At 41.9% G+C, this 27966-nt stretch overlaps 1 protein-coding gene across 5 annotated transcripts in view; it reads right to left on the reverse strand.

Moving 5' to 3' along the window:
• CPSF160 (cleavage and polyadenylation specificity factor 160) overlaps nucleotides 1-27966 on the reverse strand; it is a 172965-nt gene that overhangs the window by 55704 nt on the left and 89295 nt on the right. For 3 of the 5 annotated variants that reach the window (XM_087692890.1, XM_087692894.1, XM_087692893.1), the window contains 10 exons: nucleotides 21902-22047; nucleotides 21726-21821; nucleotides 21592-21644; nucleotides 20413-20544; nucleotides 20033-20084; nucleotides 19793-19891; nucleotides 19551-19688; nucleotides 19316-19447; nucleotides 18433-18510; nucleotides 16489-16632 (listed from right to left, as the gene is read on the reverse strand). In XM_087692890.1, the coding sequence (XP_087549016.1) occupies nucleotides 16489-16632; nucleotides 18433-18510; nucleotides 19316-19447; nucleotides 19551-19688; nucleotides 19793-19891; nucleotides 20033-20084; nucleotides 20413-20544; nucleotides 21592-21644; nucleotides 21726-21821; nucleotides 21902-22047 (1070 nt within the window). The remainder of the gene's footprint in view (nucleotides 1-16488; nucleotides 16633-18432; nucleotides 18511-19315; nucleotides 19448-19550; nucleotides 19689-19792; nucleotides 19892-20032; nucleotides 20085-20412; nucleotides 20545-21591; nucleotides 21645-21725; nucleotides 21822-21901; nucleotides 22048-27966) is intronic. The other 2 variants (XM_087692891.1, XM_087692892.1) reach the window with 2 other exon arrangements.

Raw genomic sequence — 27966 nt, forward strand, 5'->3', positions numbered from 1 at the left:
TTCTCAACACTCTCATCCTCGTACTCTTTAACATAGTGAAGAGGTCCAAAGCCATCATGAAAGAGGATGTGGTACCATCCTCATATGTCATACTATACTATACATCTACATATGTAGTATTCCGTTGTCTCAAGTTCTCGGTCATACAGCTAGCAAATCCAATCCTCCAATGAGGCATCTGTCCATCTACCTATCTCCATCTAAAGCCTGTGAGAGGAGATTTGAATCTATTTGATAGCATCTTGTATTTTGTGGGAGAGATGGTTGTCCATGTGCAATGATCAAATAGCAAATCCATCATCAAAATAGCGCAAGAAGCGACTCTAATAGAACTCCATCCTTGATCTAAGTGGGAGTGATGAGTGGGCTCGTGTCCTTGTCTGAGTTTTCGGAATATCAGCTTTGATCACCTCGTTCAACTCTGATCGACTTAGAGAAAGTGTAGGGCAATCAAAACTATAGTCAAACAGTGGGAGGCGATCAATATTCAAACCTTTTGGCTCATCCAAAGACACATTTGTGAAAACCAACAGGCCTTCTCACCCTCTACTATTAGGTGTATAGATGAACTTAGTGCCAATCAAAAGTATCCGTTGTGTTGGAGTTCCCATAATCTATGCCAAAACTTCACTACTCTAAAGAGCACCTCTGTGACTATAGGCATTGCCCCCAACTCTACTTTGGCAATGGGATGTGGGGTGGAGGGCTTACTCCAAGTCAAACATGCCAAACGGGCCTCTACTACCCCTCTCAAAGAACGTCGTGGACCAAAGAAGGTGGCTCCCAAATAAATATCTCCTCCAAATGTGAACTACATGGATCTAGTTACCCATGCTCTTGAAATATTGAAAAGCATGGTTTGGCCTTCCCAAGGTCCATTGTGAGGTCTTTGCCTATACAAAATGTATGCAAAGCATCTAGCTGGCACTGTAATCTCTCTAGTGAATTTGAAATGAGAACAATATCATCTGCATACAATAATGTTATGGGTGAAAGTGGACATTTATGGTTCACTCCTATGGTATTGTCAATCCTCTCTAACAGTCCCCCCAAGTGCTCATACATGGCCAATCATTGTTTCTCGTATAGTGCATAAGTACCCCATTGTATAGCCTCTAGTATTCCAATATCTTACAGTCTTTACATGATACATGTACACAAGGCATTGTATCAAATGCTTTGCAAAAATCCACACAGCAATAGTAGATCCTCGTCTCAAGGTTGACCCTCCTCAATAATGGCTATGGATATAAGGATATGATCTAGTGTGATGTACCCACATTTGAAAACTCTCTCTCCTTGTGCTCTCTTGCCCTGCATCTCATCCCACTCACTGAGTTCATTCTCCAATAGAGATCCATATAATTGGCCAATCATGATGATCTGTGAACACTTGGGATCAAAGATTCAGCACTCTTAAAGAATGGGATTATCGTATTGTCTAACCAACTCATAGGAAACCCCTCACATATTGCTATGTTGAGCATACGTGCTAGCATGGGTGCCACTATATCACAAGCCTCTGAAAAACATTCTACAACCAGGCCATCCTCATCTTGTGGCCTCCCATTCTATAATCTATAGATTGCATCTCTACCCATTTTCCGCATGAAGAAAGACCACTCCTCTAAGTTTATGGCCTTACTTTTTTTCACAAACCCAAAACAAAAAATGGCTCAATCCCAAAACACTTTTCAAAAGCACACATTTGGGAGTTTCAAAGTTTCGAAGTTTAGAAAACATTTCGAAAACGGCATTAGAGGTCTCAAATGCCATTTCTGAATACTATGGACCTAGTAGCCCAAAATGCTCTACTGGTCTCAACACCCTAAAGCTAACTAATGGGAGTACAATGGTGGAAAAGCATTTCATTAGAAATGGATTATATCTAAACATGGCAAAGTGTGTGTGTCTGATGATGATGATATCCGCAAAAAAATTTGTACGAGTGTCATGATGAAACGAGCACAAGACACCCTCCTATACTTCAAACTTAGGCCTTGGTTACTCAATATTTCTGTTGGCTGCACATGAAGACTTTGGTTGAGTCTTATGTACATAAGTGCCCGGAGTGTCAACTTAATAAAGCCGAATGGCACAAACAAGCGCAAATGTTACATCCTTTACAAAGTCGAAATAAAAAGTGTAATATCTCCACGGACTTTGCAATAGGATTACCCAAATCTAAATTGAGGCCATGATGAAATTTGGGACGTGATCAACCAATTGATGAAAATGGCTCAATTCATTCCAATGAGGATGATCACTAAAAGCGACAAATAGGCTAGTCTCTTCATCAAGTATCTACAAAAACTTTAAGGTTTCCACTAAGAAATAGTCATTTGTTCCACGGATTGAGTTTGGTCATACCAATGCTAAGCGTTTGGCTACTATCTGTTGAGTGGGTGGCTAGCGGAAGCATGAAGATTTGCAACAAGGGAAATATCCAAGTGAGTGAGAGTGAGAGTGACAAAGAGAGTACAAGCTGATTTGGATGTACCCACAATGTGTTGGTACACAAAGAATAAAATGTATTTATACTTAGGGCCCGTAAGGCTGCATTCACATGTACAACATAATAATACATGTGTACAATACACGGAGGTGAATAAAGAACCTTCAGGTGAAGTGAACCTTTAACCAACTCCCACTAGTCGTATGCAATGCTCATGCTGAGCCTTGCTTAGACTTTTAGTGAGTACATCTGCAGGGTTGTCCTGTGTTTTGATCTTGGTCAATGTGATTAGACCATCTTCCAAAATCTGGCAAATAAAGTGATATCGTACATCTATATGCTTTGTGCATGAATGATGCATGGCATTCTTAGCCAGATACACAACACTCTAGCTATCACATCCTAACACTAGAATACTCATAGACATGCCGAGATCCTCTGCAAGTCTACTCAACCATATAGCTTCCTTACAAGCTTCAGTTAGCTAATATGTATTCAACTTCAGTAGTACTCAATGCTACGATGTTCTGCAACCTAGAACACCAAGAGACAGCCCACCAGCAACTGTAAAGACATACCCGCTAGTGGACCTGTGAGTATCCAAGTCACCTGTCATATTTGCATCACAATAACCCTGCAGATTAAGTGCACCCTGACCATAGCAACTACACTTTCTTTGTGTACCCTTTAGATATCTAAGAATACACTTGTCAGCCTCCCAATGTGGTTTGCAAAAACCTGCTGACAACTCCCACTGCATGAGGACGAGTAGCCACCATAGCATACATAAGAGAGCCACAAGCTGATGCATAAGAGACTCCCTTCATAGCATTGGCTTCCATGTCATCTTTTGGGTTGTTGGCTTTACTAAGCTTAAGATATGGAGGTAAGGACACCCCAAGAGACTTAGCTTCAACTTCAGCCATGTTAAATCTGCCTAGTACCTTTTCAATGTACTTCTCTTGAGATAATAAGAACAACTTCTACGTTCTATCCTTGTGAATCCTCATACCCAATATACACTCTGCATTCCCCAAATCTTTCATGAAGAAAGCTGATTTCAGCTGATCTTTGAGAGCATCCAAGCTAGTCTTTCTTTTCCCAGCTAGCAGCATATCATCCACATACAAAATAAGTATGATGGGGTTGTCATTTGTATCCTTTTTCATGTACAAACAATAATCTGCATGGCTGCATGTAAACCCATGAGAGAGCATAAAAGTGTCAAACTTTTTGTACCACTGCCGTGGTGCTTGCTTCAGCCCATACAAGCTGCATTTTAGTTTACACACCAACTGCTCTTTTCCAGGAACTACAAAGCCCTCAAGCTGCTTCATGTAGATCCCCTCATCAGTGTCACCATGCAAAAAAGCCGTTTACACATCCATTTGGTACAGCTCTAAATCCAATATAGCAATGAGAGCAAAAAGCACACGTAGAGTGGTCATCTTCACAACAGCTGAGAAGACCTCTTGCATTCAATTCCTTCCTTTTGTGCATATCCTTTGGCAACCAGCCTTGGCTTGTACTTGGGCTTCCCATCAACTATCTTTACTTTGTAAACCCATTTGTTTGGAAGAGGCTTTCTTCCTTTAGGAAACAACACAAGATCCCAAGTATCATTAGCATACAAAGATTTAATCTCTTCCTGCATAGCTAGCTTCCCCTTACTGCTGAATTTACATAACTTGGCCTCTTTATATGTAAGAGGCTTACCCTCATCTGTAAGGGTCACATAGTGCAAAGAGGGGTCATACCTATGTGGCTACCTTCTTAAGCATGTAGACCTACGTACACAATGATCTACATTCTCAGCAATCGGGTCTACATCTGGAGGCATTTTATTTTCAATATTTATTGGCTGCTGTAAGCCATTTTCAGCATGCTGTTCATGCTGTACAGCACCTTCATTTTCATTTCCAGAACCTGCATTTTCATAATCAGCAAGTCTATCTTGTTGTCCATGACCTCCTTGTGCTTCTATTTGCTGCCCATCATCATCTGGCTCAAAAATAATTGGTTAATCATCAGTTTCAATCTGTGATACAGCATCATGAGGCCCATCATTTAAAGCAATAGTTGGCTGCAAATTCTGAAATTTGACCTTTTTCATGTATTCTTCACAGGCTTAAGTACTTTTCAGCAACTTTGCCTCATTAAACACAACATTACGGCTGCAAACAATTTTCTTGTTCTATGGTAACCACACTCTATAGCCAAATTCACCCTCATCACCATAGCCCATGAAAATGCCTTTGGTGGACTTCAAGTCAAGTTTACTCATCAGCTCATCTCTAACATGCACAAAAGCATCACAACCAAATATCCGTAAATGGTCATATAAGGCCGATTTACCACACCAAACCTCCTCAAGGATGCCATTATTTAAGGACCTATTTGGAGACCAGTTGTTGATGTGAACCACAGTTCCAAGTGCCTCTCCCCAAAATTCATGAGGGAGATTAGCAGTGGACAGCATGCACCGCACTCTCTCACATAAAGTCCTATCGTATCTTTCAGTCACACCATTTGAAGAAGGGTTGTAAGGAGCTGTAAGCTCCCTCTTGATTCCATGCAAGTCACAAAAAGACTTAAACTCAGCAGATGTGAACTCACCCCCATTATCAACTCTCAAGCATTTCAGCTTTCTACCTATCTGAGTGGTCACAAATGCATGAAAAGCTTTAAAAACAGCAGACACTTCACTTTTCTTTTTCAATAGATAAACCCAAATCTTCCTGGAGCAATCATCAATAAAAGAAATAAAATATGCAGCACCACCCAACGATTTCATAGGCATGCTACATATATCAAAAATGCACTAAGTCCAAGACATTGGACTTAGAGGAGACACCAAAGTAAAGGGAATTTTTCCTTTGCTTTCCAAACTGACAGTCATTACAAAAATCAAGTTTAGAGCCTTTTCCATCAACCCTCTTCGGAGAGGTAAGGACATCAAGTCCTTTCTGGCTCATATGGCCTAATCTCTTGTGCCACAACTCCAAATGATAGCCAATTTCAGCAACTGCAAGAAACTTGCCATTCAAAGCTTTACAGTGCAGACAATACAAAGTGTCCTTCTTGGTTCCTTTTGCAATCAGCACGGAACCCTTTTTCAATTTCCACAAACCACCACCAAACAATTTAGTGTAACCATGCAAGTCAAGCTGTCCAACAAATAGTAAACTCTTCTTGATGCCAGGCATATATCTGACATCTTTCAACACAAGCTCTTGCCCATTATCCAAAGCCAAGTGTACAGTGCCTCTCCCATCAATACTGCAAGCATGGTTATTTCCAAGATATGCTTTTCGATAACTACCTACATTGAACATAGCAAAACACTCTAACCAAGGAGTTACATGGAAAGAGGCACCAAAGTCTACAATCCAAGTCTGAGTAACACTATCATCAACTACCAAAAGTGCATAAATCACATCAGCCTTGGTAATATGCATATCCTGCATGTGACATACAAGGGCATCATAACTATTGCACATAGTATATCAGCCTCTGTATCCGAGAGCTCCTCTATGACTACACTAGAGGCCGCATTGGCCTTTTCCTTGCCTTCAGCTCCCTTAGATGCATCTATCTTATCCTCCGTCTTCTTGTTGTCTCCTGTATTCTTCTTTCTCTCTTGTTCCTTCTTGTAGTACCTGCAATCAAGCTTCGTGTGGCCCTTGCGACCACACTGATAGCAAGTAACATTACTTTTTTCCTTTCCTTTACTCTTGCTTCTGCTTCTCTGTCTAGCATTTGCATTTTTCTTTTCAGCCCTACCTCTAACATTGTAAGCTAAGTTGTTGCCTTCTCCACTAGACTTACGTCTAATTTCTTCATTCAAGATTGAACCCCTCACACCATCATATGAGAGATTGGGACTATTACTGAGAGAGACTACCAAGGTCTCCCAAGAATCAGGCACTGTCATGATCAGAAAGATCGTCCTCAACTTATCATCAAAATCCAAATTAGCATCCTTGAGCTAATTTAAAATACCAGTAAATGCACTCTAAGTGCTCAGCTGCAGGCTTGGACTCATCCAGCCGCATATTCACCAACTTGCACATTAAATGCACCTGATTAACAGGTGTGGTGATCTCATAGGTAGTTTTCAATTTCTCCCATATTGCATGACCAGTATCTGAGCCCTTAAAGTCTGTCAAAATGTCATCAGTGACACCCATCTTTATATAAGCCAATGCCTTTTGTTGACTTGGGCCCAATCTACATCAGACATTTGTGCAGGTTTATCTTTCTACAAAGCATCCTCAATCCTTTAAGAACAATATGCCCAGCATACGGTCTTTCCAAAGGTCAAAACCCTAACTATCAAATCGTTTGATTTCCATCAAACTCTTAATGTTAGAAGAACTGGAAGAAGTTGCAGCCATTTTTATCACAAACACAAGTGTAAATGCACTGAACTACAAGAGCACAAGCTAAACCAATAAATACATTGCTCTTCTTGCCCAACCAGTTATAAACCTCTACCACACAGGCAAATACTGCAGAAATTTACCGAAATCTGCACAAAATCCCAAATGTCCAAGTCCAACAGTGCATAAATGTCAGCCAATCTAACTTAGCTGAGCAAAATTTCATCAATACATGAAAAGCCCCAATTTTCCCAGGTCGAATGTTAGGAAATTTTACTCGAATGAGTAAAATTTCAACAAATTTGGTAAAATCCCCAATTTAATTGAGGTCAACATGCACAATGTTTGCAATTTCTGACACAAATGTCACTCTAAAGCATAAACAGCATCAAATCTGAGAAAAGCCCCAAATTTCAGAGCTCAAATTTGCACAAATCTGAAAACTGTGCTTCCACGCGCGAACCCCTGTCAGAGCAAGGAACCTGCTTACAAGAAAATTTTTAAAGAATGACGAAAACTACCTAGAAAGTGACGAATCTACTCCCGTTGACCAGCAGCCTACTGTTGTGACATGTCGCCTTGCAGAAAACTGCCGGTTGATGCCATGGAACCTGTCGCCAACCAATCGCCTGTTAGTCATGACCAATCGCTGACTTGAAAACTTGTCGCTTGCTGTCGCCTAGTTCAAAACAACCTGTCACCTGCACAAAACGTGATAGAATCTGATGTCGCCTATGCACATTTAGGGTTTCTGGATTGTCGAGGGCTGAGAGTGTAGCACGCACACATGCCTGAAATCAGTGGCGACCAGACCTAAGCGAACAGCTGAAGTGACGACTTGATGATTTTGCACAGGCAAAACACTGGAGATGTCTCACACGGACTCTGAAGAGCGCGAACACCTTAGTAGAAGCTCTAATACCAGTTGTTGAGTGCACGGCTAGCGCAAGTGAGAAGATTTGCAACAGGGGAAGTGTGCAGGTGAGTGAGAGTGAGAGTGACAGAGAGTGTACGAGCTGATTTGATTGTACCCATAATGTGTTGGTACACAAAGAATAAAATGTATTTATACTTAGGGCCCGTAAGGGTGCATTCACATGTACAACATAATAATACACATGTACAATACACGAAGGTGAATAAAAGACCTTTACATCCCAACAATATCTATAGCCTATTTATGTTGATCTATGATTATGAGCTAAAATCACCACTTGTCGTCGAGCTTAAGGAAGTGGAAATGCAATTTTTGATTGACTTGTGGCATGATATGCAACAAGTCTTGAGGATTACAAAGACAAGCATCAAACAACCCAAGATCGTGCAATGTTTTACTGTTGATCTATGATTATGAGCTAAAATCACCACTTGTCGTTGAGCTTAAGGAAGTGGAAATGCAATTTTTGATTGCTTATTGCATGATATGCAACAAGTCTTGAGGACTACAAAGACAAGTATCAAACAACCCAAGATCATGCTACATTTTATGCTAACCAAACTCCTATGCCTCAAGAGCTCCACAATGGCATGTGAGTATTGGAAAATGACAACCAACCATGGAGGAGAGAAAGGAGAGAGAATGAGTGTGCTAAAGCAAAAGAGCAGAGTAAACTTGTTGAACTGAAAGAATGAGAATGAAAGATACAAGATAGGTCTAAGATAGACCTAGCTCTAACTCAACTAGAGTTAACTGACTCTAACTCTAAGAGTGGAGACAGAACTTATAACCTTAGTTGTCTTCACACACTAAGATTTGAAAAAGAACTAAAGACTAAAACATTGGGCATTGCCCATAGAATTGGCAAATTCTAACATCTCTCTATAGTGCCAATGTGGTAAAGTATAGAAATGATCAATCACCAAAGGGTAGCAAGTTTAAGGACTTGCGAAAAGCCTCAAACTTCTCATGAGAGGTAGTGCCTATGTGAAAATGTCTGCAACATTTTCCTATATAGAAACATACATCAAGCTAATCTGTCCTACATTGCATCTCTCTCTGACATAATGGTAATGCATCTCAATATGTTTCATGCGAGCATAAAACACAAGATTTCGTGCCACTGCAATAGCCCTTTTAACTATCAGAAAGAATGGGTGTAGGACCCTCCAAAGGTAAATGTAGATCAGCCAACAATCTATGCAACCATACACAATCCATTGTTACCATGAAGGCTGCCTTGTACTTAGCCTCACAAAACAAGGTCACCACATAGGCTATCTCTTGCTTAGCCATGAAATGTATGAATGGCCCAAAAAGAAACATTGTCCACTAGTAAACTACCTAGTGTCTGCATCACGAGCCTAATCTAAATCACTATAAGCCTATTCATCCAAGGAAGTAGGCTCATCATCATCCAACAATGCACTCATAAATACATGCTCATCACAATCATCTACTTCCATAAAATCGTCCAAATGGGCTCCCCCTACATCATGTGCCACATGTCTAGCAGCCCTTTTAGTACATTGAGCTAAAGGAACATCCATTTCACTCTCCTAGAGAGTTTGTGGCAACCATCTCCCAATTAGTACATTGAGCTAAAGGAACATCCATTTCACTCTCCTAGAGAGTTTGTGGCAACCATCTCCCAACTGTTTTGTTGCATTTACAGCAGTCCTTTCATGCTGTACTACATCTTCCACTACATGTGGCAAACCACCATCAATATCCTAGTGTTCAAGTGCATGTAGTGCAGCAACAGCTTGTTGTATTATGTCTGTCTGGCCATTTACAACAGACACAAACTCCAAAGAAAGTGGCAAGAGATCCTAAAAGACATCACTAATGTCACGGGTGGCTGACATTTGAAATTGATTTTGTGAAAATGCAGCTTTTTCAGCAAATATAACATCCCTAATCACAAAACCTTTATTTGTGCATGGGTCATACAGGTAATAGCCCTTGGTTTCCGAACTGTAGCCAATAAATATGGATCTTACAACCTTGTCATCAAGCTTCCCACGAAACTCTTTCAGAACATGTACATAGGCTATGTAACCAAACACCCAAAAGTAATCAACCTTGGGTTTCTTGCCATGCCAAGCTTCAAAGGGGGTGGTCATCTTCAATGCCTTAGTGGGTGCACGATTCAACACATGATTTGCACCCTAAAGGCCTTCTAACCAAAATTTATGAGTCAACCCCTTGCTTTTGAGCATACAATGAGTCATCTCCATAAGAGTGTGATTCTTCCTTTCAACAACACCATTCTGCTGAGGAGTCATTCTAACACTGACTTAATATGTAATACCATGATCAAGCAAATGTCTCAAAGCACAAGGCATGTACCCCCCCCCCCCCAAATCCGTGCAAAGTATCTGCACTTTCAAGCAAGTTTCAGCCTCAAGCTTTGCCACAAAATATTTAAAATGCATAAACACACTAGATTTTGCTTTTAATGCATACACCCATGTATACCGGGAGTAGCCATCGATAAATGTAGCAAAGTAAAGATGACCTCCAACTGTGCATGTCCTCATGGGACCACAAACATCACAATGAATAAGCTGCAATTTCTGGACAGCACACATTGCACCATCCTATTTGAAGACCTTGCCCAAAATACATCCCTCGCATGCATGAGGAGGTGGAGTGTCCACCAAAGGCAATGCATCTACCATATGACACCTCTGAAGTGTCATCAAACTCCCAAAACTCATATGTCCATAGTGGGCATCCCATCGCTCCGCATTCTGCATAGCGGGTGATAGAGTAGTGATTGCCAGAGCATCATGAGACTGTACATTATACGTATCGAACAAAAACAAACCCTTATACAAGGTCCCAGACAACCTAAATGCATGACCTATCTCCTTGTCTCTGACAATAGATTTGTCATCCTCAAAGATGACCTGAAAGCCATACTTGTTAAAAGCAAAGATAGCCAACAAGTTCTTTGTAATCCCCGGCACAAACAAGACATCTAGAAGCATGAAGTCAAAACCATTTGCAACAATAATAGTGACTGTCCCAATGCCACAAATATCATAATTGTTATTGTTCACACATGTAACACGCTTCCCAGCAGGGGATGAATGCAAAGAGAAAACCAAAAAGTTACTAGAAGCGATGTGCTTTGAAGCTTCACTGTCAAAATACCATGTTTATTGTGTTTCAGCAACAATAAATGCTGAATCATCCATTCAAGAATCATAGCTCCAAGTCAAAAGTGCATAGTAGTCCTCCACAAAGTTAGCTGAAGTATCACCGTCAATAGATATGCTAGCTGATGTCTCTTGGACAGCCAAAGCGGAGTCCTTTTACCTCTCTTTGGCTAATCTCTTACAACATTCATCAATATAAGAACCTGGCTTCTTGCAATAATGACATTTCCCCTTCTTTTTAGAGTTTTCTCTGTCTTGGACAGCCTTATTTGATGGCTGTTTAGCATCACCCTTTTGTTGATTTTTTGCATTTTGCTTGACACTTTTCCTTTGCCTTTGAACTTGGAAAGCATATACATATCTCCTAAACGCAATGCAACATTCTTCTGAGTTTGTTCCTCTTCCAACAAGAGGCATTCCAACTCTTCATAGTACCAAAAATTCCCTCGAGATTATGCAACAAGTACCAAACTGTCACACAAATGCTAAAAGTGTGCCTAGTTTGATCCTAATCAACAATCAGCCAAGAAATAGCAGCAACACACTCCTGTACCACACCTACCTCATAATGTGTGCCCTCAAAAGTACAAACAACAGCAACTTAATGCCGATTCTTACCAACATTTACAAAATTTTTCCATAATTTTCTGCTCAATCTAACTATAACAACAATTAAATGTTGTTGTATTGCTTATTTGCTGCCTTGGAATGCGTATCAAGCAGAAGCCCCAAATTTTTTCTTAAAATTTCAAAGAAATTGTAGAAATTTATACCTTACAGTTTAAATTTCTGCAATAATGTCACGTCAGAGTGCATCCCAACATCGAACAGCAGCTGGAATCTGCCTCCTGATGCATACCGGAGCCTCTAAGACAAAAAGCCCCAAATTTCTTCCAAAAATCAATGAAATTGTGCAATGTCAGCATTTCCAATGAAGATTCACATGTGGGACTACAAGTTGAGCAAAAGGCCCAAAATTTTTTGTGGGAATGTCAAAGGAATTGTGAAATTTCTTCGAATCGGTTGTTAATTTGAACTCTAAGAGTGAAAATTGACAAAAACTGCAATTTTGGGCAGCATGAGCTGAGATCCGAAAAGAGATGGCCAAAATGGATAGGAAATTGCAAAAATTTCCAAAAAAACCCAAATCTAGAAATTAGGGTTTTTGCACTTCTTAGGGTTTGCAGAAAATAGTAGGCAAGGCTGAAAATATGGCGAGCAAACGTGAGAAAATAAGAGGCAGAGCTGGAAACACCAACAGCTCCTCCAAAACAGTAGCTTCTCGGGCTACGTGCATGCTGTATACAAGATTGAGCGTAGGACTACGCGTAGGCTGAAAACAACAACAGCTTGTCCTTCTCTTCCTCAAGTAAAGAGCTAGTTGACAGCAACACGACCTTAAGCGGGGCGGCATCGGCTAATAGTGGCTGAACTGAATCCACGTGTAGAACCTTGCTCTAACACCAAATGTTGGAAAATAACAGCCAGCTATGGAGGAGAGAAAAGAGAGACAATGAGAGTATGCTCAAGCAAAAGAATAGTCTACTTGCTGAACTCTAAGAGTGGTGACACAACTTATAACTTTGGTTGCGTTCACACTAAAACCTAGTATGCTCAAGCAAAAGAATAGTCTACTTGCTGAACTCTAAGAGTGGTGACACAACTTATAACTTTAGTTGCATTCACACTAAAACCTGAAAAAGAACTAAAGACTAAAACATTGGGCACTGTTCATAGAATTGGCAGATTCTAACAATGGGTTTTACCTTAAAGTCCCAAAGGACTCCAATTCAATAACTACCAACAAGTACTACAAGTTATCTTCGAGATATTATGGTCCTTCCTAAACTTGCAAGAAGATAAGTAGTGTGTCTTATGAGTTGGATTTACATCCGAACATCTGAGTTTACCCAATGTTCCACGTGAGTCATTTGAAAGAATGCCTAGGGTGAACATATAGTCCCAATTAAGTAATGTGACTCTAGGACACAGCTCATTACATTCCACTCAAACCCGATTTGGTTCTTGACTATAGGACTAAACCATATCATTGGACCATTTATCCCAAGTACTAAGTCAAATGGAAGAACCACTTAGAGGTGGAGGCAACTCGGCAATCATTATGTTCATTACACTTTCCCCACTTCATCCCTAAGAACATTGTTGAGAACAGCAATGATTCATAAGACGGGAAGAAATTGCATCCTTGGACACCGCATAGACGCAAGTAGCATTTGGTCCCAATGGTCATTAAAGCAACGTAGAGCCAATGCAATAGGGGCACTTCAGGGTTATGGCAACGGACTCCTATTTATAGAACTCATGCCCTATTGTGCACATCAATGTGTTGTCACCACTTTTGGACTCTTGGCCCATAGGCCGACGCATCCGCACACTAGGATGGTGTGGGCTGGTGGTATGGGATGGCAACTCTTGGGACATGATCATGCCCCAACATACTACTAGCTCCCAAGCTCGAGGGTGAGTTAGTTTGGCTCTATGACTGGGAGGTAAGTCTAATGTCCATTCCCTTTAAGTTTTTGGCTTGTGCTGTGTCTCATGTGCAAGCTTGGATCCTAAGGGGATGTTTTAACGCTTCCTGCAGTCAAACCAACTCTACAATCTGGTCCCCTCTCACCGCCCCCCAAAAAAAAGAAAAAAACCACCTACAAACCAGTAATCGTTACTGTCCATTCCAGCTTCCTCTTCCTGCTCCCTATCTGTCCTCTCTCCTCCATTTTCTGCTCCCACCTTCTCATCTCATCCTCCAAATAAACCTCTCCCATTCCTCTCCTCCTCCGCCTTCTTCAGTCCTTCCCACACACTCCCCCTCAGCCCATCACACTCAACTCCTATTTGGGCCCTCTCAGCCTGGCTTCCTCCTCCCTCCACTAGGCCTTTGGCCCTTCCATGCAGCCTCTTTGCTCTCCTCCTCATAAGCCTTCAGCCTTTCTCATTCTCTCCACCTTTTAGTATCCCTTCCGTGCTGCACAATCCAGTTTCTCAGCTACAGATCCGCGTTTGAACTTTCCTGTCACTCCTTCGTCAGGCTACCTAAGCCTAGAGTCTGCACTAAAATTGACATACCATCATTAAATGGTACGAGCTAAGAACTGGCTTTGGATTTCACAAGAAAAAAGAGCACTGTCAAAATTACAAAGAGACGCCTAATTTCAGCTGTCTGTATCTTTCAGAAATCCCAAACATTTAAAATGTTGCAATGTTCCACATTTTTCACTTGCAGAAAAGGACACAGAATTAAAACTGTCATGGAAACACTGAAAATGTTGGTGCAAACTTAATATAGACAATCTGAGTACTCTGCATGAAGGGGCTCGAGACTCTCTACCATGACTGCTTGTGAGTCACCCTGCCTTGGTTTTTTTTGTTTATTGTTTTTTGTAGTGGCAGGCTCCAAAAGTTTCTCTTGGTGATCTTTCATGAACATCTCATTTTTCCAAATCAACAATGGGATCCTAGCATCCTTTTGAGTTCAAACATCTGTATGGACAGACCCATCCCCACCCTCTCATCAGTGATGGGTTTTATGTGGAGAATTATATAATCATACAGGTGGCTGCAAGTATTCTTTCCACACTACACTCTCTGATTATGTGCTCCATATATTGAACTCCATATAACAGTAGGACACACGAGTATCAACATTCTCAATGCTTTAATTTTAGAAAGTGCACAATACTCTCCTACCTCCTTTTGGAAATCTATACATTTTCACTATTTCAGCTAGGAGTGCAGTCTTACTCTGCAGGAGGAATCATGTTGCCCACAAAAGGGAGAGCAGAAAGGCCCACATATTAATTTGCACTCTAAACAGTGACAAGAAGAGCTCTACAGAGAATTGGCTTGGATACAAATACCAACTGAATCAAACAGCACATTGGATCAACAATCTGCTTCCTTTTAGATGCAAGCAGTAAGGTAATGGTTCAGAGGACTTCTTCTGTGCCATTAGTCCACCAGCATTCTTGATCTATTTTTTGCAACCCCAACCTTCCTAACGGCACTGTCACTTGTCATAAGTCCTAGCTCCAAGAGATCACCATTAATTATTACTCCCTCTACTTACAATTACTGTTTCATCTGCTTTATTGGCTGCTATTAGCTGAGATTTGCAGACACAGTTCAACCTATGCCAGGGTTGTCATGTCCAATGGCATCCAATTAGTACAGTCTGATACTAGTACAGTAATAATGAGACTCATAAATATTGGACCGACAAGAAAAAATTTGTACATATTCGACCTATGCTAGGGTTGTCACGTCCGATGGCATCCGATTAGAACAGTCTGATTCTAGTACAGTAATAATGAGACTCATAAATCTTGGACCAATGAGAAAAAAAATTGTACATACAATTTGAAGTCCACACTTAATGTTGGATTTGACTTCGGTGTTTCTTTTTTTTGCGGGGTGGGGGGGGGGGGGGGGGGGGGGGTGTGTGCGGGTGGGTGTGTGCAGGGCGGGTCGGGATTGTGTGTGTGTGTGTGTGTGTGTGTGAGAGAGGGAGAGAGAGAGAGAAGACGAGAGCTGTTGGAGGAGACTAGGTGGTAGACAAGTAAGAGCCAGTGGAGAAAATGGGAGCAAAAAGTGCAGAAAACAGTCGCCAAATGGCCAGTTTGACCTCGGATGGTGGGACATCGTTGACAGGCGCAGTGAAGCCATTGGACACCTCTGGACGGGATCGGACTGGTCGTACTGGATGGGACGGATCGGATGGGTTGACTGGTCTCTTGGAGATGGACAACCCTAGCCTATGCCAAACAAGATATGCCCTGCTGCAATTTACAAATTCTTCTTGTTGCTGCTTATTAATCATGAGAAGTGGAATGCAGGAACAAGACAGAGCGTTGAGATGCATGGTCAGACAGCATCGGCACAGATGCATGCTATTGACACCAGGCACTACTAGGAAAGAAGGGGAGGAAAGTAGGGCTTGAAGGGAAGAAGAGGAGAAAAGGCAGCTGGGGAAGAGAAAAGTCAAGGAGGAGAGGGAGGGTGAGGAGGCTGGCAGGCCAGGGATAAGGAATGGACAAAAAGGCCGAACGCTCAGGGGGAGGAAGGTGAGGGAAAGGCAGGAAGTTCAAAGAGGGACAGCATTTACTAAACAGACAAAGGTTCAGCTTGTCACAGTTTCAATAGTATGCTGACTTCATCATTCAAACATGCATTGTTACAATCTTCCCACTTTCCAAAAGGCATCACACATGAGGGGTCACATTGTGTTTGAGCTAATCATCCAAACATTGTTACATACAAAACTTGTTTGGCTTGTCAGAATGGCTATCATAAATCAAGATTAAATGCAAAGAGAACTTTATCAATCCTCTACAATGAGTTCACATGTATCTGTTGCTGAAGTAGAGCAGAAATTTCTCAATTGTTTTGTTGAAAACCTTTCAAAAATTACACCTCTTTGACTTATCTAGCAAAGTACAATTTGTATACTTTTGTTTTTAGATAAAGTAAAACTAATTCTTATCAAACTCATATGCAACTATGTCGAAAATCAGGTACCAAAAGACACACCATTGTTCTCGATTCCAAGCTGATGATAAGATATGCATGAAACTCCTCATCTGCATTCTGTATAGACCCTACTGCATCGGTCGTTTGATTCTTAGAACCTTTATAATAGACTGTCCAAATGCCCCTGCATCCAGCAAGCTCAACCTGTAATGACATGGCACTTCAAATTTTTAGCAAGTTCAACCATTGCTTTCCTTACTGATGGCAAATAATCAAATTACATGCATTAATATTTGTCACTGAAAATCTTTCAAAATATGAGTTATCAGCATGCAAAATGAAAACAGCACAAGTGCAACACCTTAAAGAGCATCTGTACTCTGGCCACTTAAAGTTCAATGACATGCTGATGCACACCTCCTTTTTTGAGTTCTTAACAGAGGTTCATTGTTTGGCCACAAAGCTGACAGCTTATAGCCTACTCAAAAGAGTAACAACATTCTAAAATACATGAAGAAATTCATATTTTGGGCACAAGAGAGGCTTGAAGGACAAAATGTCAGAACTATGCTACGGGGATGGGGAAACCAAAATGACCATTCCCTGAGACTGTGGGTCTATCAAGTGCCCAGCATGTAGTAAATTGCTGACAGGGAGCAGCCTCGGACACTCATCTGAGCTCAAAGTGCAGATTACAGGACAAATATTTCACAAAAGGAGCTTGCAACGAATTGAAGTTGCCATGCAGAAGAATGAAATTCAATAGAGTGGAATGAAAAGTTCTCAAGTGTTGTTCAAGTTAAACGCATATTGCAAAAGTATTTTCAAGTGTCTTGAAACATTTAAAGGTGAGAACACATGTCAAAAGGACAATTGTTTAGGGATGGCTAAGATTGGAAGGACTAATTGAAACCTCACACACCACTTTCCAGGACTTGATTTGTGCTTCATGCATACATCTGGCCAACTTATGTAGAGATCTTCTGGAGCTATCACAAATCAATCTTCTTGATAACAGCAATCTTCTTTATTATCCCTCAATGCAACCTCATTGATGCTTTCTTAAAATATTGCAATGCTCAGGGTGGTAAATTGCATTTGTATGATTATGGAAAGCAACAAACATGAAATGACATAAGACCCACATGCTTTTCTAATAATTTACCCAAAGCATCAAGACAGGCAATGGTACACCCATTTCAGTATATGCAAATGTGCATGTGTGTACACGCATAGACACAGACAACAAAATTACATGCATAAATGCATGCATGCAAATTGTAACAACAAGCACACAACTTAAAGATTGGCCTCAATTAAGAGGTTCAGCCCATGGAAGCAAGATAATAATGGAAAGATCCAAAGCACAGCTCTTATTAACAAGATGAGAAGAACGGCAATTAAGAAAGTGAGCTACCATGCCTAAGGAAAGATGGAATGCAATGCAGGGGTGTAATTTACAACAAGAGGGTATGAATGCATGCCACGGCAATTAAAAAAGCAAGCAAGACCATATCTGAATATTGATGGAATGCAAAACAGAGGTGTAATTTACCACAAGAGGGTATTAATGCATGCCCAGTAGCCAAGAGGCCAAAGCACAGCTCTTATTAACAACATGACAAGAACGGCAATTAAGAAAGCAAGCCACCATGGCTAAAGGCAGGGGTGTAATTTACAACAAGAGGGTATGAATGCATGCCACGGCAATTAAAAAAGTAAGTAAGACCATGTCTGAATATTGATGGAATGCAATACAGAGGTGTAATTTACCACAAGAGGGTATTAATGCATGCCCAGTAGCCAAGAGACCTTTCCAATGTCTGAAACCCAGAAGGGTGCTAAGCACGCAATACAAATATCAACAGGATCCCTAAATCCTAGCCACGATACTTTTATACCTGAAGGGGGTGCAAATAAACGCCCTAAACCTAGCAATTCCACTTCATTGCACAATCCAACCCAAATTTAAGCACCTCAACCTTCTTCATGTACAAAACATACCTCGGTAATAAGATCAGGACGAATAGATTGATGAAGTATGGAAAGAGCCCCATTTTTCCCATGTCCAGAACAGGCAACCTGCTTGCAAAGAAGAATAAATGTCAATTCGTTTGCAATACAAAGCAACATGCACAATTATGCACACTTTGATACAAAGTTTCTGCTGTGCAAATATTTCACAGCATGGCTATCTTAATTAGGTTTTCGACATCACACATCTCAAACTGCATAAACAATGCTGATGCCAAACAAAGAGTTACTGCTATTTTTGCATTTAGTTATAAACCAGCAAACATCCAAGGCCATAGGCTACTGACCTCATGTGCTGGCCAGTCAGTCATCCAGCCAATAATGTCATGGTCAGTCACAGTGTCACCTATGAGCTAGACCTTTCATTCTGGTCTCAAAAGGCACACATTTACATTTGGTTTTGTTTTTACTACATCACTTTACTGAAAACATAATAACTAAAGCACGCATGACATTAGTCCCGCTCCATACACACAATTTACAAGCAAATGTTACGATTTCCCATAAGAGCACTAAAATCACATGAAGTATATGTCTGCTCCCCACAGACAACTCAGATTTCAAAACTTGGAAACTGAAAGCAGTTTTCTGATTCAAGTAGCATACGACACCAGTACGGTTTATTCATATAATAGAGTGGATGTATCAACACAACAAATAAGGTTACATTGCATTTCAAAGTTCATCTAAAAACCAAAAAACGTGTGTGACATAATCAGAAACCAAAACAACAAACATTAATCAGAATGAAAGGCACTAACTGTAACAACTTCAGAAGCTCAATCAGAATGAAAGGTACCAAATGTAATGAATTAAGGAGCAATGGGTCAAGAGGAGGGTGGAAGAAAATTACCAACTCGTAGTTGCTCTGTTTTGCAGGACCTGAAGCATTTGGATCTGCATTTGTTCGCAGTCCATGAGAAAAATCCCTTAGCGGACCAATATTGATGAATGAGTCTCGCACCAAGAAGTTAAAATTTTTCTGCTGAAGAAGGTGAACAAGGTAACAACATTATTTAATAAGGCCCTTGGTCATTTAAGTTCTTAATGTTTGGAGGATAGACATCTAGAAAGAAGTAGAAGCAAACCAGAGAATCTGTATTTGCTGAAGAGGAGTGGTACAGTGAAAGCTCCTCCATATTACTGACATCTTGAAACTCCTCCAGACCTTCTCGACGCATTCGCTTTGCTGCAGGCAATGCTGTATCCCCTTCAACATCTCCCTGCTGCAAATACATGGAAGGCCATAAAAGCAAAAACAGCTTAAGAGGAATGAGAGGGCCCAAAGCATGAGAAAGAATATATCGAGCCCTCAGTTACAGCATCAGACCTGTGTACCTCCAGCAGTACCACAAGTGAACTGAACAAATAAACTGTCTCCAAGGCGGCTGCCCAAAAAAAAGAACATATCCCCGAGCATGCATGTACACTGCATGAGATAATCATATAACTATCACATTTGGGGGGTGAAGAGGTCAGCATTCTTAAAAGGAAATAATCATTCTCTGTTCCTACTGTTAGAGTACCTTTTATCTAACACTAAAGTTGGAAGCATCCATATAACACTTACAGATGTCAATACTGAAGCTCTCGACTTCATAAGTTCAAGTTTTTGTACTGTCCTGAAAAGGTACAATCAATTCTCCAATTGATTTATAAGAATCAAAACCCACAAATGTAAAGACTAAATAAAGCTATTAAGCCTTTCAACGCATAAATATACAAGGTCTTAGTAATCTAATAGAATCTCCAAAGCAAAACATTTTGTGAAGTGGGAATCCGACGGCCATGGCCAAGGCTTCTACATTTCCAAAGTACAACACTCTATACCTGAGGAAATAAGTTTTTCATGCCAGATCTATCAAATTTGCAAGTATCTTCAGCTAAGCAATCTAGCATATGCCCCATGTGTGCTATACGGTCTTGTTGAGTTGGAGTAGCAAGAATTACCTTCCATCATATATAAGGGAAAGAAGAAAAAGGTTCCCTGTTTTTGTTGAGAAAAGTGCAACATCATTTGATATCCATGTTGCTCGTGCTGCATCCATCTCAACAGTAATCTTGGACCTGGGCATTTCTCCACTGAAAATATAATCTCAAAATTCAGATATCCAAAAGAGCAGCTGCAAACTCAAAATTAACTAAAAACTGGTATATAACAGCCCAGCACTTTAAAGAAGGGAACTTGTTACAAGTTGACATAGAAAAGGCACATAAGCAAGCCAGCTTGTTACAAGTTGACTCAGACAAGCTTTTAAAAACACAAGATACTGGTTGCTTTGTTTTGATGCAACAGTACTCCTATCAGTTGTTAAGGCCTTAAACTTAAAGGTCCAATGACATAGCAATGAGTGGTGACGCTACCACATTCATTTGACTTTTGTCATATGCCTGGATTTTACAGCAAAGCAGTTTCATTGGTGTTCACCAAGATCAACCCTAGTGTAGACATCAATAAAGGGTTTGTTATTGGTCAACAAGCTGCTGTTGAACCTATATAGTCATGCCATATATATGCTATGGAAAAACCCAAATTGTATATTTCTCATCAAATCAGACCTTTGGTGGATAAATGACAAATGCAGGCCCTCGCTAGTAAAAGTGGAAAGCATAGGCCAGGCTCTTCTATTAGAAACTTTGTAAGGGCTATCAAAGGCTTTGCCGTGCTACCAAGCAATCATAATTAAAAAACAGGTTTTCCCCAGAATTTGCACAGCAATAGATGGGGCAGGAATAACCATTTTGCACCCTTCGGTGATAAATCCATCCTCAGAGAAGTGTCAGTGCAGTCATAGACAAAACAGTTCCAACGCACAACCAATGTGCAACAACCCACAAGAAAGATCCATAATCGCCCCTTTTGCTCTAATGACCAGCAATTGAGAAGGTTGCTGCACGGTTTCATGGCTTTATCGGTGGCTTTTCAAGCCTTTCTAGCTGATTTTGGGGCTTTTTCCAAATTGATCCATATTGACAGCAACATCTTGTAACTTCTGTACTGCAAGGAGCTCCTGTGGAAAAGACTTCTCAAAGCAGAAGCAACTGTGTGGCGCGCATAGAGAGCAACAGACAGACAGACACACAGAGAGAGAGAGAGAGAGAGAGAGAGAGAGAGAGAGAGAGAGTTACCAGCCTTCTGGCAGTGTAGCAAATTCATTTAGCCCCAATGAGCACGAAACAGACTGAAACACGGGAATATCATTTACAAATTGACACATCAATAACAAAAAAAGGGATGAGTTTGTAAGCACCATGGAACCCACTTGACTGTGATAATGGATGCTGTTTGCAGAGACAACAATGACTCCCCCAATAGGAGAAGGAACCGCTAACAGCATATACGAATCATAGGGAAGACTCTGCAAGCCAACCTCAAGATAGTTAGTGATCAGTAAACACTGAAATCTAATGCCAAGTCAATGATTAAAAGGATACCTACAGCTGCAGACCAAATCAAAGGATGTTGTTTCAAAGTAGTGTTGATGCTCAAGGCAGTGATCATGCATGTGTGCCTCTTGACTGACACACGTCCTGCCCAGGTAGGCTCTTTCTCATGGAGAACGAGTAAAACTGGCTCAATATACCCTACACTCAGAAAAACAACCATAAAAACCATGTTAAGTAAGTCATGTTAGCAATAAAGGTATATTGTCCATTTTATAAGTTGAAATCAAAGTCTGGTAATCAAATCGAGTATTATCTCAAGATGATTTTAAAGAAAACTTGATGACAACAATAATTAGATGAAAAGTAGGTTCTAATCACATTCAACCTGGAAATACTTTGAATAGAACCTAGGCTGATATGATCTGCACCATTAAGTTGCATGAGCTGAGCTAAAGCCTCTGCCTGCTAAGCTGGGTAGTCTTCTGCTGCCACTCGCCTTTTCCAGTCTTGCTCCCACACAGACTTGCCTTCTCATTATCCTGTGTGCTGCCTCCACCGGTTTTTGAACCTGTCCAGCAGCCTTTCACCAGCCCTGTGTCGTCACCTTCATCCCTTCCCAGCTCATGAACCTGCTGCATACTGCCAGCTTGCAAGCTGTCCAGCAGCCTCCTTCCCCTCTGTGCCTTCACTTTCAGCCCTTCGCAGCCAATGGAGGACTGCTTTCTCTGCTCTCCTCTCAGCTTCCCTTCCTATTCTCTACGGTTATCCCTCCCCTCTTGCAATCCTTCAGCCCAACACCTTGAGAAGTGGATGATTGCCCCTTACAAGTATGTGAGACTCAACAGCCAATCTCCTCTAGATCCACAAAGACTCTAATGAGGAGAATGTTCCACCATCCCCTAATACATGTAGAACTAAACTTTATTATTTAGCTAAACATAATGAAATAGAAGATGTCTATTTCTGTTATATATTGTCTTCCTTTGCTCCTTTACACAAGTCTTTGTATTCTACTTCTATTAATGATGTTGTGGATATTTCTTTAGTGAAATCCAATGATAAATTAAGTGTACACTCTCTATTTTCTCTCTTTAAAGGAAAATTCCTAACCTATGCATACTTTTAAGAGCAGACATTTTTTGGCTTGAACTCATCGACATTCACCTTAAAATTGAAAGTTAAGAGATTGTAGATTACTTTTAAATTCTTATTCATGAACTATTAGTGGCCAAAACTTAAGGACTACAATCAAGATTCAAGACTCGAGTACCATATTATCTATATCTAGCAATGGCATCCTCCATATCTGTCATGCAAACACTCCTTTACAAAGGTATGATTGCAATGACCAAAGATCGCACATCACAAAAAAAACTCTCTTAGACTAATTGCTTTGCCATGGTTGCAAATGGTTCCTCATCCATCCACACCTTAAATTCTTCCGACATCATGCACTTTTGAGTTTTATTTTGCACGTCATAAAGTCACTTAAGGAGCAACCATGTGATGGCAACACGACACTTCAACGGCTTCTTAAAGCCCCGCAACATAGTTTCTTCCATACATTACCATACTCACTACCCTTGGGTGAACCATATATAACCCCTAAATTTTCCAAACTCTCAATAGAAAATAATTTTTACATACATACATTGTGGTGTTTTTATCATATATGTATTGAAAAGACTATGTTCCACATCACTACACATGCAAAAGGTGGCAAGGACTTCGGTGATGAGGTTTACAATCATGTTTGCATCTGCCACTATCTTCTTCACCAACTCTAATTTGTCTATGTCCTCCATAAGAAGGTCAAGGGAATAAGTTACCCAAGGCATCCACGCAATGGAGAGAAATTCAGCCGCAAGTAAGTGTCTTACCTTTTGACAATTCAAAGCATATTTTGTGACAACTTAGACCACAATACTCACACCAACCTACATATACATAGTATGCATCTTAGTTTCAAAAAGTGGAGATAGAGAAAAAGGCTAGAGATAGAGGTAGGGATGATATGTAGAGGTAGACTCCTAGAGATAGAGGTAGTGGTACAAATAGAGATATATATATATATATATATAAATATGGAGGCTTGAAATTATATAAAAACTAAAACCAAAACCAAAGATTCAAGAACCAAGATTGTAGACTCGGCTCTATTATGGCTTACTGGATATGCTTGTAGATGAACACTTCAATTGTTCTTTTCCTCTTCACACCACATCCATGGGCAATAAAAAGCAAGTGCCGAGAGGACAAGAAATAGGTATGTTGATGATGTCCCTCTTCTTTTGATCGATCCATCCATGGTGAGGAAGGAACACCCATACTTCACCCAACCAACACGGACAGGCTGAAGGGATTTGTTGATTATTTTCCTCTCCTCATCTGGCATCTTTGTGCACATGTCATTCTGGATAACTCCATGCCACCCCTTGCATGGTTCCACCAGGGCTATAGCTTTTGCCATGCTCTTCCATCTAGCCACTCTAAGACTGTAGAAGAGAAGATTGCACCCCATGATGGTACATGCATCTCCATTTTGCATTCCTTTATTGCTTCCTTTCAAACAATAGTAGGCCCAAAACACCTCCCATAGCCTCAATGAGAGGGGCTTGTCTCTTGGGCCTCTTGGACCCAATTGTGATGGTGGCTGATATGGAGATACACTAGAGTTTGCAGAAGAAAACACAAAATGTATAACAACAATCGAAAATACAAAGAACTCAAACAAACGTAAAAACACAAAACAAAAGAAAAGAGAGAATTTAATTAATGAAATGGAATAAATAATAAATGAAAGTATACATAGTGCTCAATGGCAAAGCTTTCCAATAGTCAGTGGCTCTCATGGGGATGGGCTGAGGGAACTTTTGTTCAGCCAGTAGCTATGTGAACAATATAAGAGGCATGTTTTCGTACGTTTTCCTGACATCAGTTGTGGTGACTACAGTTTCCATCATTACAGCTGGCGGGTTTTCCATAACTTCTGTGCTAACAAACAAATTTGTAGACTTTTGCTTGCATAGAAATCTCCGCCTGTCACAATGCTGACCTGCCATCGCACCCCCCCCCCGGTTCCTCCTGCCTGTCCCTCCCCGCGGCGCACTGTACCTCTCCCTCCTGCCAGAGCTCCTCGCCATTGCGCTGCCTCCCCCACGCTGACCCACACCTGTTCACCCCCCCCCCCCCCCGCGCGCCCTGTGGCTCCCCCTGCCAGCAGCCCCATTTGCGCTGCCCCGTCCCCAATCTGACACTCCAAACCCACCACCCTCTGTGGCTCCAATCTGACACCCTAGGCACCCGTTGTCCTTCACCCTGCGGCTCCAGTCTGACACAGTCACCTGTGGCGCCCGGTGCCTCCACCGGCGTCAGAAAACAGAAACCCCCCCTTCCTCACCATCGCCCCCCCCCCCCCCCCCCCCCCGCGGGGTTGCTCCCTCCATTTGCAGCAACACTCCTCCCTCTGACAGTACAACAATGTGATTGGTAGGTTCTCCGTAGGGACACGCAATGGAAACCTCTAATCACAAGCCGGTGCATTCTGCGAGTACCCTCCGGTCAAACACCTTGCGCATCGTCCTCTCTGAGGAACAGCTCTTAGCAGTCCGTGCCACAATGCTGGTGCTAAAAGAAACAGCGATCTTTGGTCAGGTCATGGGACACTACCCATCCAGGGCCCAGCTTCGAGATTGGCGGCTTCACTCCACGCCTGCGCATTGGCACTGTGCAGATCGTGGAGGCGGTTCTCATGGGGCAAGGGATATTCATGGTACAACTCACCTCCGCAAACGCAGCTTGTGAGCTAGTGGCCAGTTCGCCCTATGTTTCCACGAAGGGGGTCATCTACATGGTTCCCTAGTATAGTGGCTTCACAAAGGAGGCATTCACGCTCCACAAGAAGTTCCTTAGACATTCGATCACCCTACTCTTCCCTCGACTAGCGGTAGAGTATCGCCCATTAGTGGAGGACTTTGGACGACTCTTCAACACTATCCTTCCCGCCTCCTTCGCTGACGCAGTGACAACAGCATGAGTCCCAAAGGTACGGGTGGCAATGAAAGAGACAAAATACACCACAGTTTTTGGAGATTGAGACAGGCGGACACTCCTTCAGGCAAGAGGTTATTCTGACTAGGCAGCCAGGGCACTGCTTACGTTGCCATGACTTTGGGCATCAGGCGGCAGATTGTACGCGCTTCGGAGCCAAGGTGGCTTCACTGACAAGCCCACAAGTGGACACGGACAGCTTTACACGGGTCCAGAGACGACAGAGAGGGAGACAAAAAGGAGGGCTGCAAGCAGCCCCTCAAACACAGCCACGGTAGCAAGAGGGTGAGCGTCCCCCCCCCCCTTCCCCGCCCCATGCGACAGGACCATAGGCCTCCACATCCACCCCCCACGAATGCATCACAAGCCACCTCACCCGAGGCCCACATCCCCCACACCCTCCCCCCCACAACCCCCCCAACACCTGCCTTGTGTCTCCCACCATCCCTCTATCCTCTCCCTCACCACCATCCCCCCCGCCAATCAGCCCCCCCTGATCTCCACCCAATACAAGTGACCCCCCCCCCCCCAAAGAGGTGAGGAGCCCCATACACCGACATCTTCCACTCACCAATAGTCTAGCCCCCGCCTCCCACACACACAACCACTGATGCCAGGAGGCATATTCCACGGTGGATTCCGTGAGGTTTTACGGTGGATTCCGTAAACTTAGATGACCGGGGCTCATACGCAAAGAGGATTCTTTGTGCGAGAAGTTGATGGGGACGCCTGTCTTTTTCGGGCGTTTCATTAATTTAGTGTGTACATGGGTGATTCCATAGCGGGTGATTCCGCAAAATGCATATTAAATTAATAAACGTTTATGAGTTTAGAGTGCGCACTCATAATAAATTAAGGTTAGGATTTATTTCTAACCAGTTGATTTATTTATGTAGCTGAAGACTGCTAGGTATTCACTTTTGTCGGTTTAATTGTGTTATTTTACTAACGATTGTGAATGCTTCAGTTGATGTGTAGAGATAGCAGCAGTGGCGGAGGAAAGCATTGGAGTCTAGCGGGTTTTCGACTCTTGGACTAGATTTTGATAGACGCCACGCTTATATTTTGTTATGTCTATTGAGACATCGATTATTTATTATTATTTTGTATGCGCTTATGCGCCTGGATATGTTATTTCTATTTGGACATTGAGATTGGGCGTGCCAGACACTATGGGCACCGTCCATTAGCTTTATTTTACTATTTTTGTAGAAAGCAAACTCAAAAGCTAAAAGCTTGTCATATTTTTGTAATTGGGCTATTATTGAGCATGAAGATTGGAAATATACATAAAATACATGCTTTGTGAAGCGCTCACACAAGGCATGGGGGAGATTGAACCCAATTTGTCTCTTGCCTCTTGTCGTGCTTGCTTTTACATGGGTTTTTGTGCTAAAAAGTAGAGTACTTTGTTCTTGGGGACCTTCCGGGATTCACCACGTGAGCTATCTGCGACCGATCTGCGCACCAGTGGTATCAGAGCGGAGCAGAGATCAAGAGCTTCCAATCGCTACCAATCTCGGGCGAAGGCGGAGCTCCAGGAACAAACGGCCTCTACAGTCAACCTCGTCGCGAACCGTCGATACAGGCAGACTTCTGGCGATCAAGAACCCCTGTTTCCACTGTCAGATCACGAAGGACCAGGCTCTGCAGGCGGAGGACCACGCATCCAACTCCTTCATCAAGTCGTGGATAATCAGAGTATTTCCTTTTCTTCAAGTTTAAAAGCCTAACTTTATTAATCAACAAAGCTTGGAGAAGAAGCTTAATAAGCTTCAAATTTCAAATCGTGGTAACTGAGGACGTCCGAAAAATCCGCGTCGTCATCAAAGACATACTCTTGTCCTCCACGAATTGCGGCGTTTTCTGACGGCTCTTCATCCCCACAAAGTCAAGCTATTAAGCTTATTAAGCTTAAGCTTAATTTCTTAAGCTAAGTCAGACAATCCTCTGCAAGTTACACTGGGCAGACAAGTTCAGTAACTCCGGGTCTCGCACTCCTGTAGTCAAGTTCCGTAAGTCGACGGTAATCAAGTTCTGCAAGTTCTGCAAGTCGGCCTAAGTCCA

This window comes from Lygodium microphyllum, chromosome 14, assembly GCF_053477565.2.
Source record: "Lygodium microphyllum isolate KBCC chromosome 14, Lygodium_microphyllum_v1.1.10, whole genome shotgun sequence".
NCBI lineage: Eukaryota > Viridiplantae > Streptophyta > Polypodiopsida > Schizaeales > Lygodiaceae > Lygodium > Lygodium microphyllum.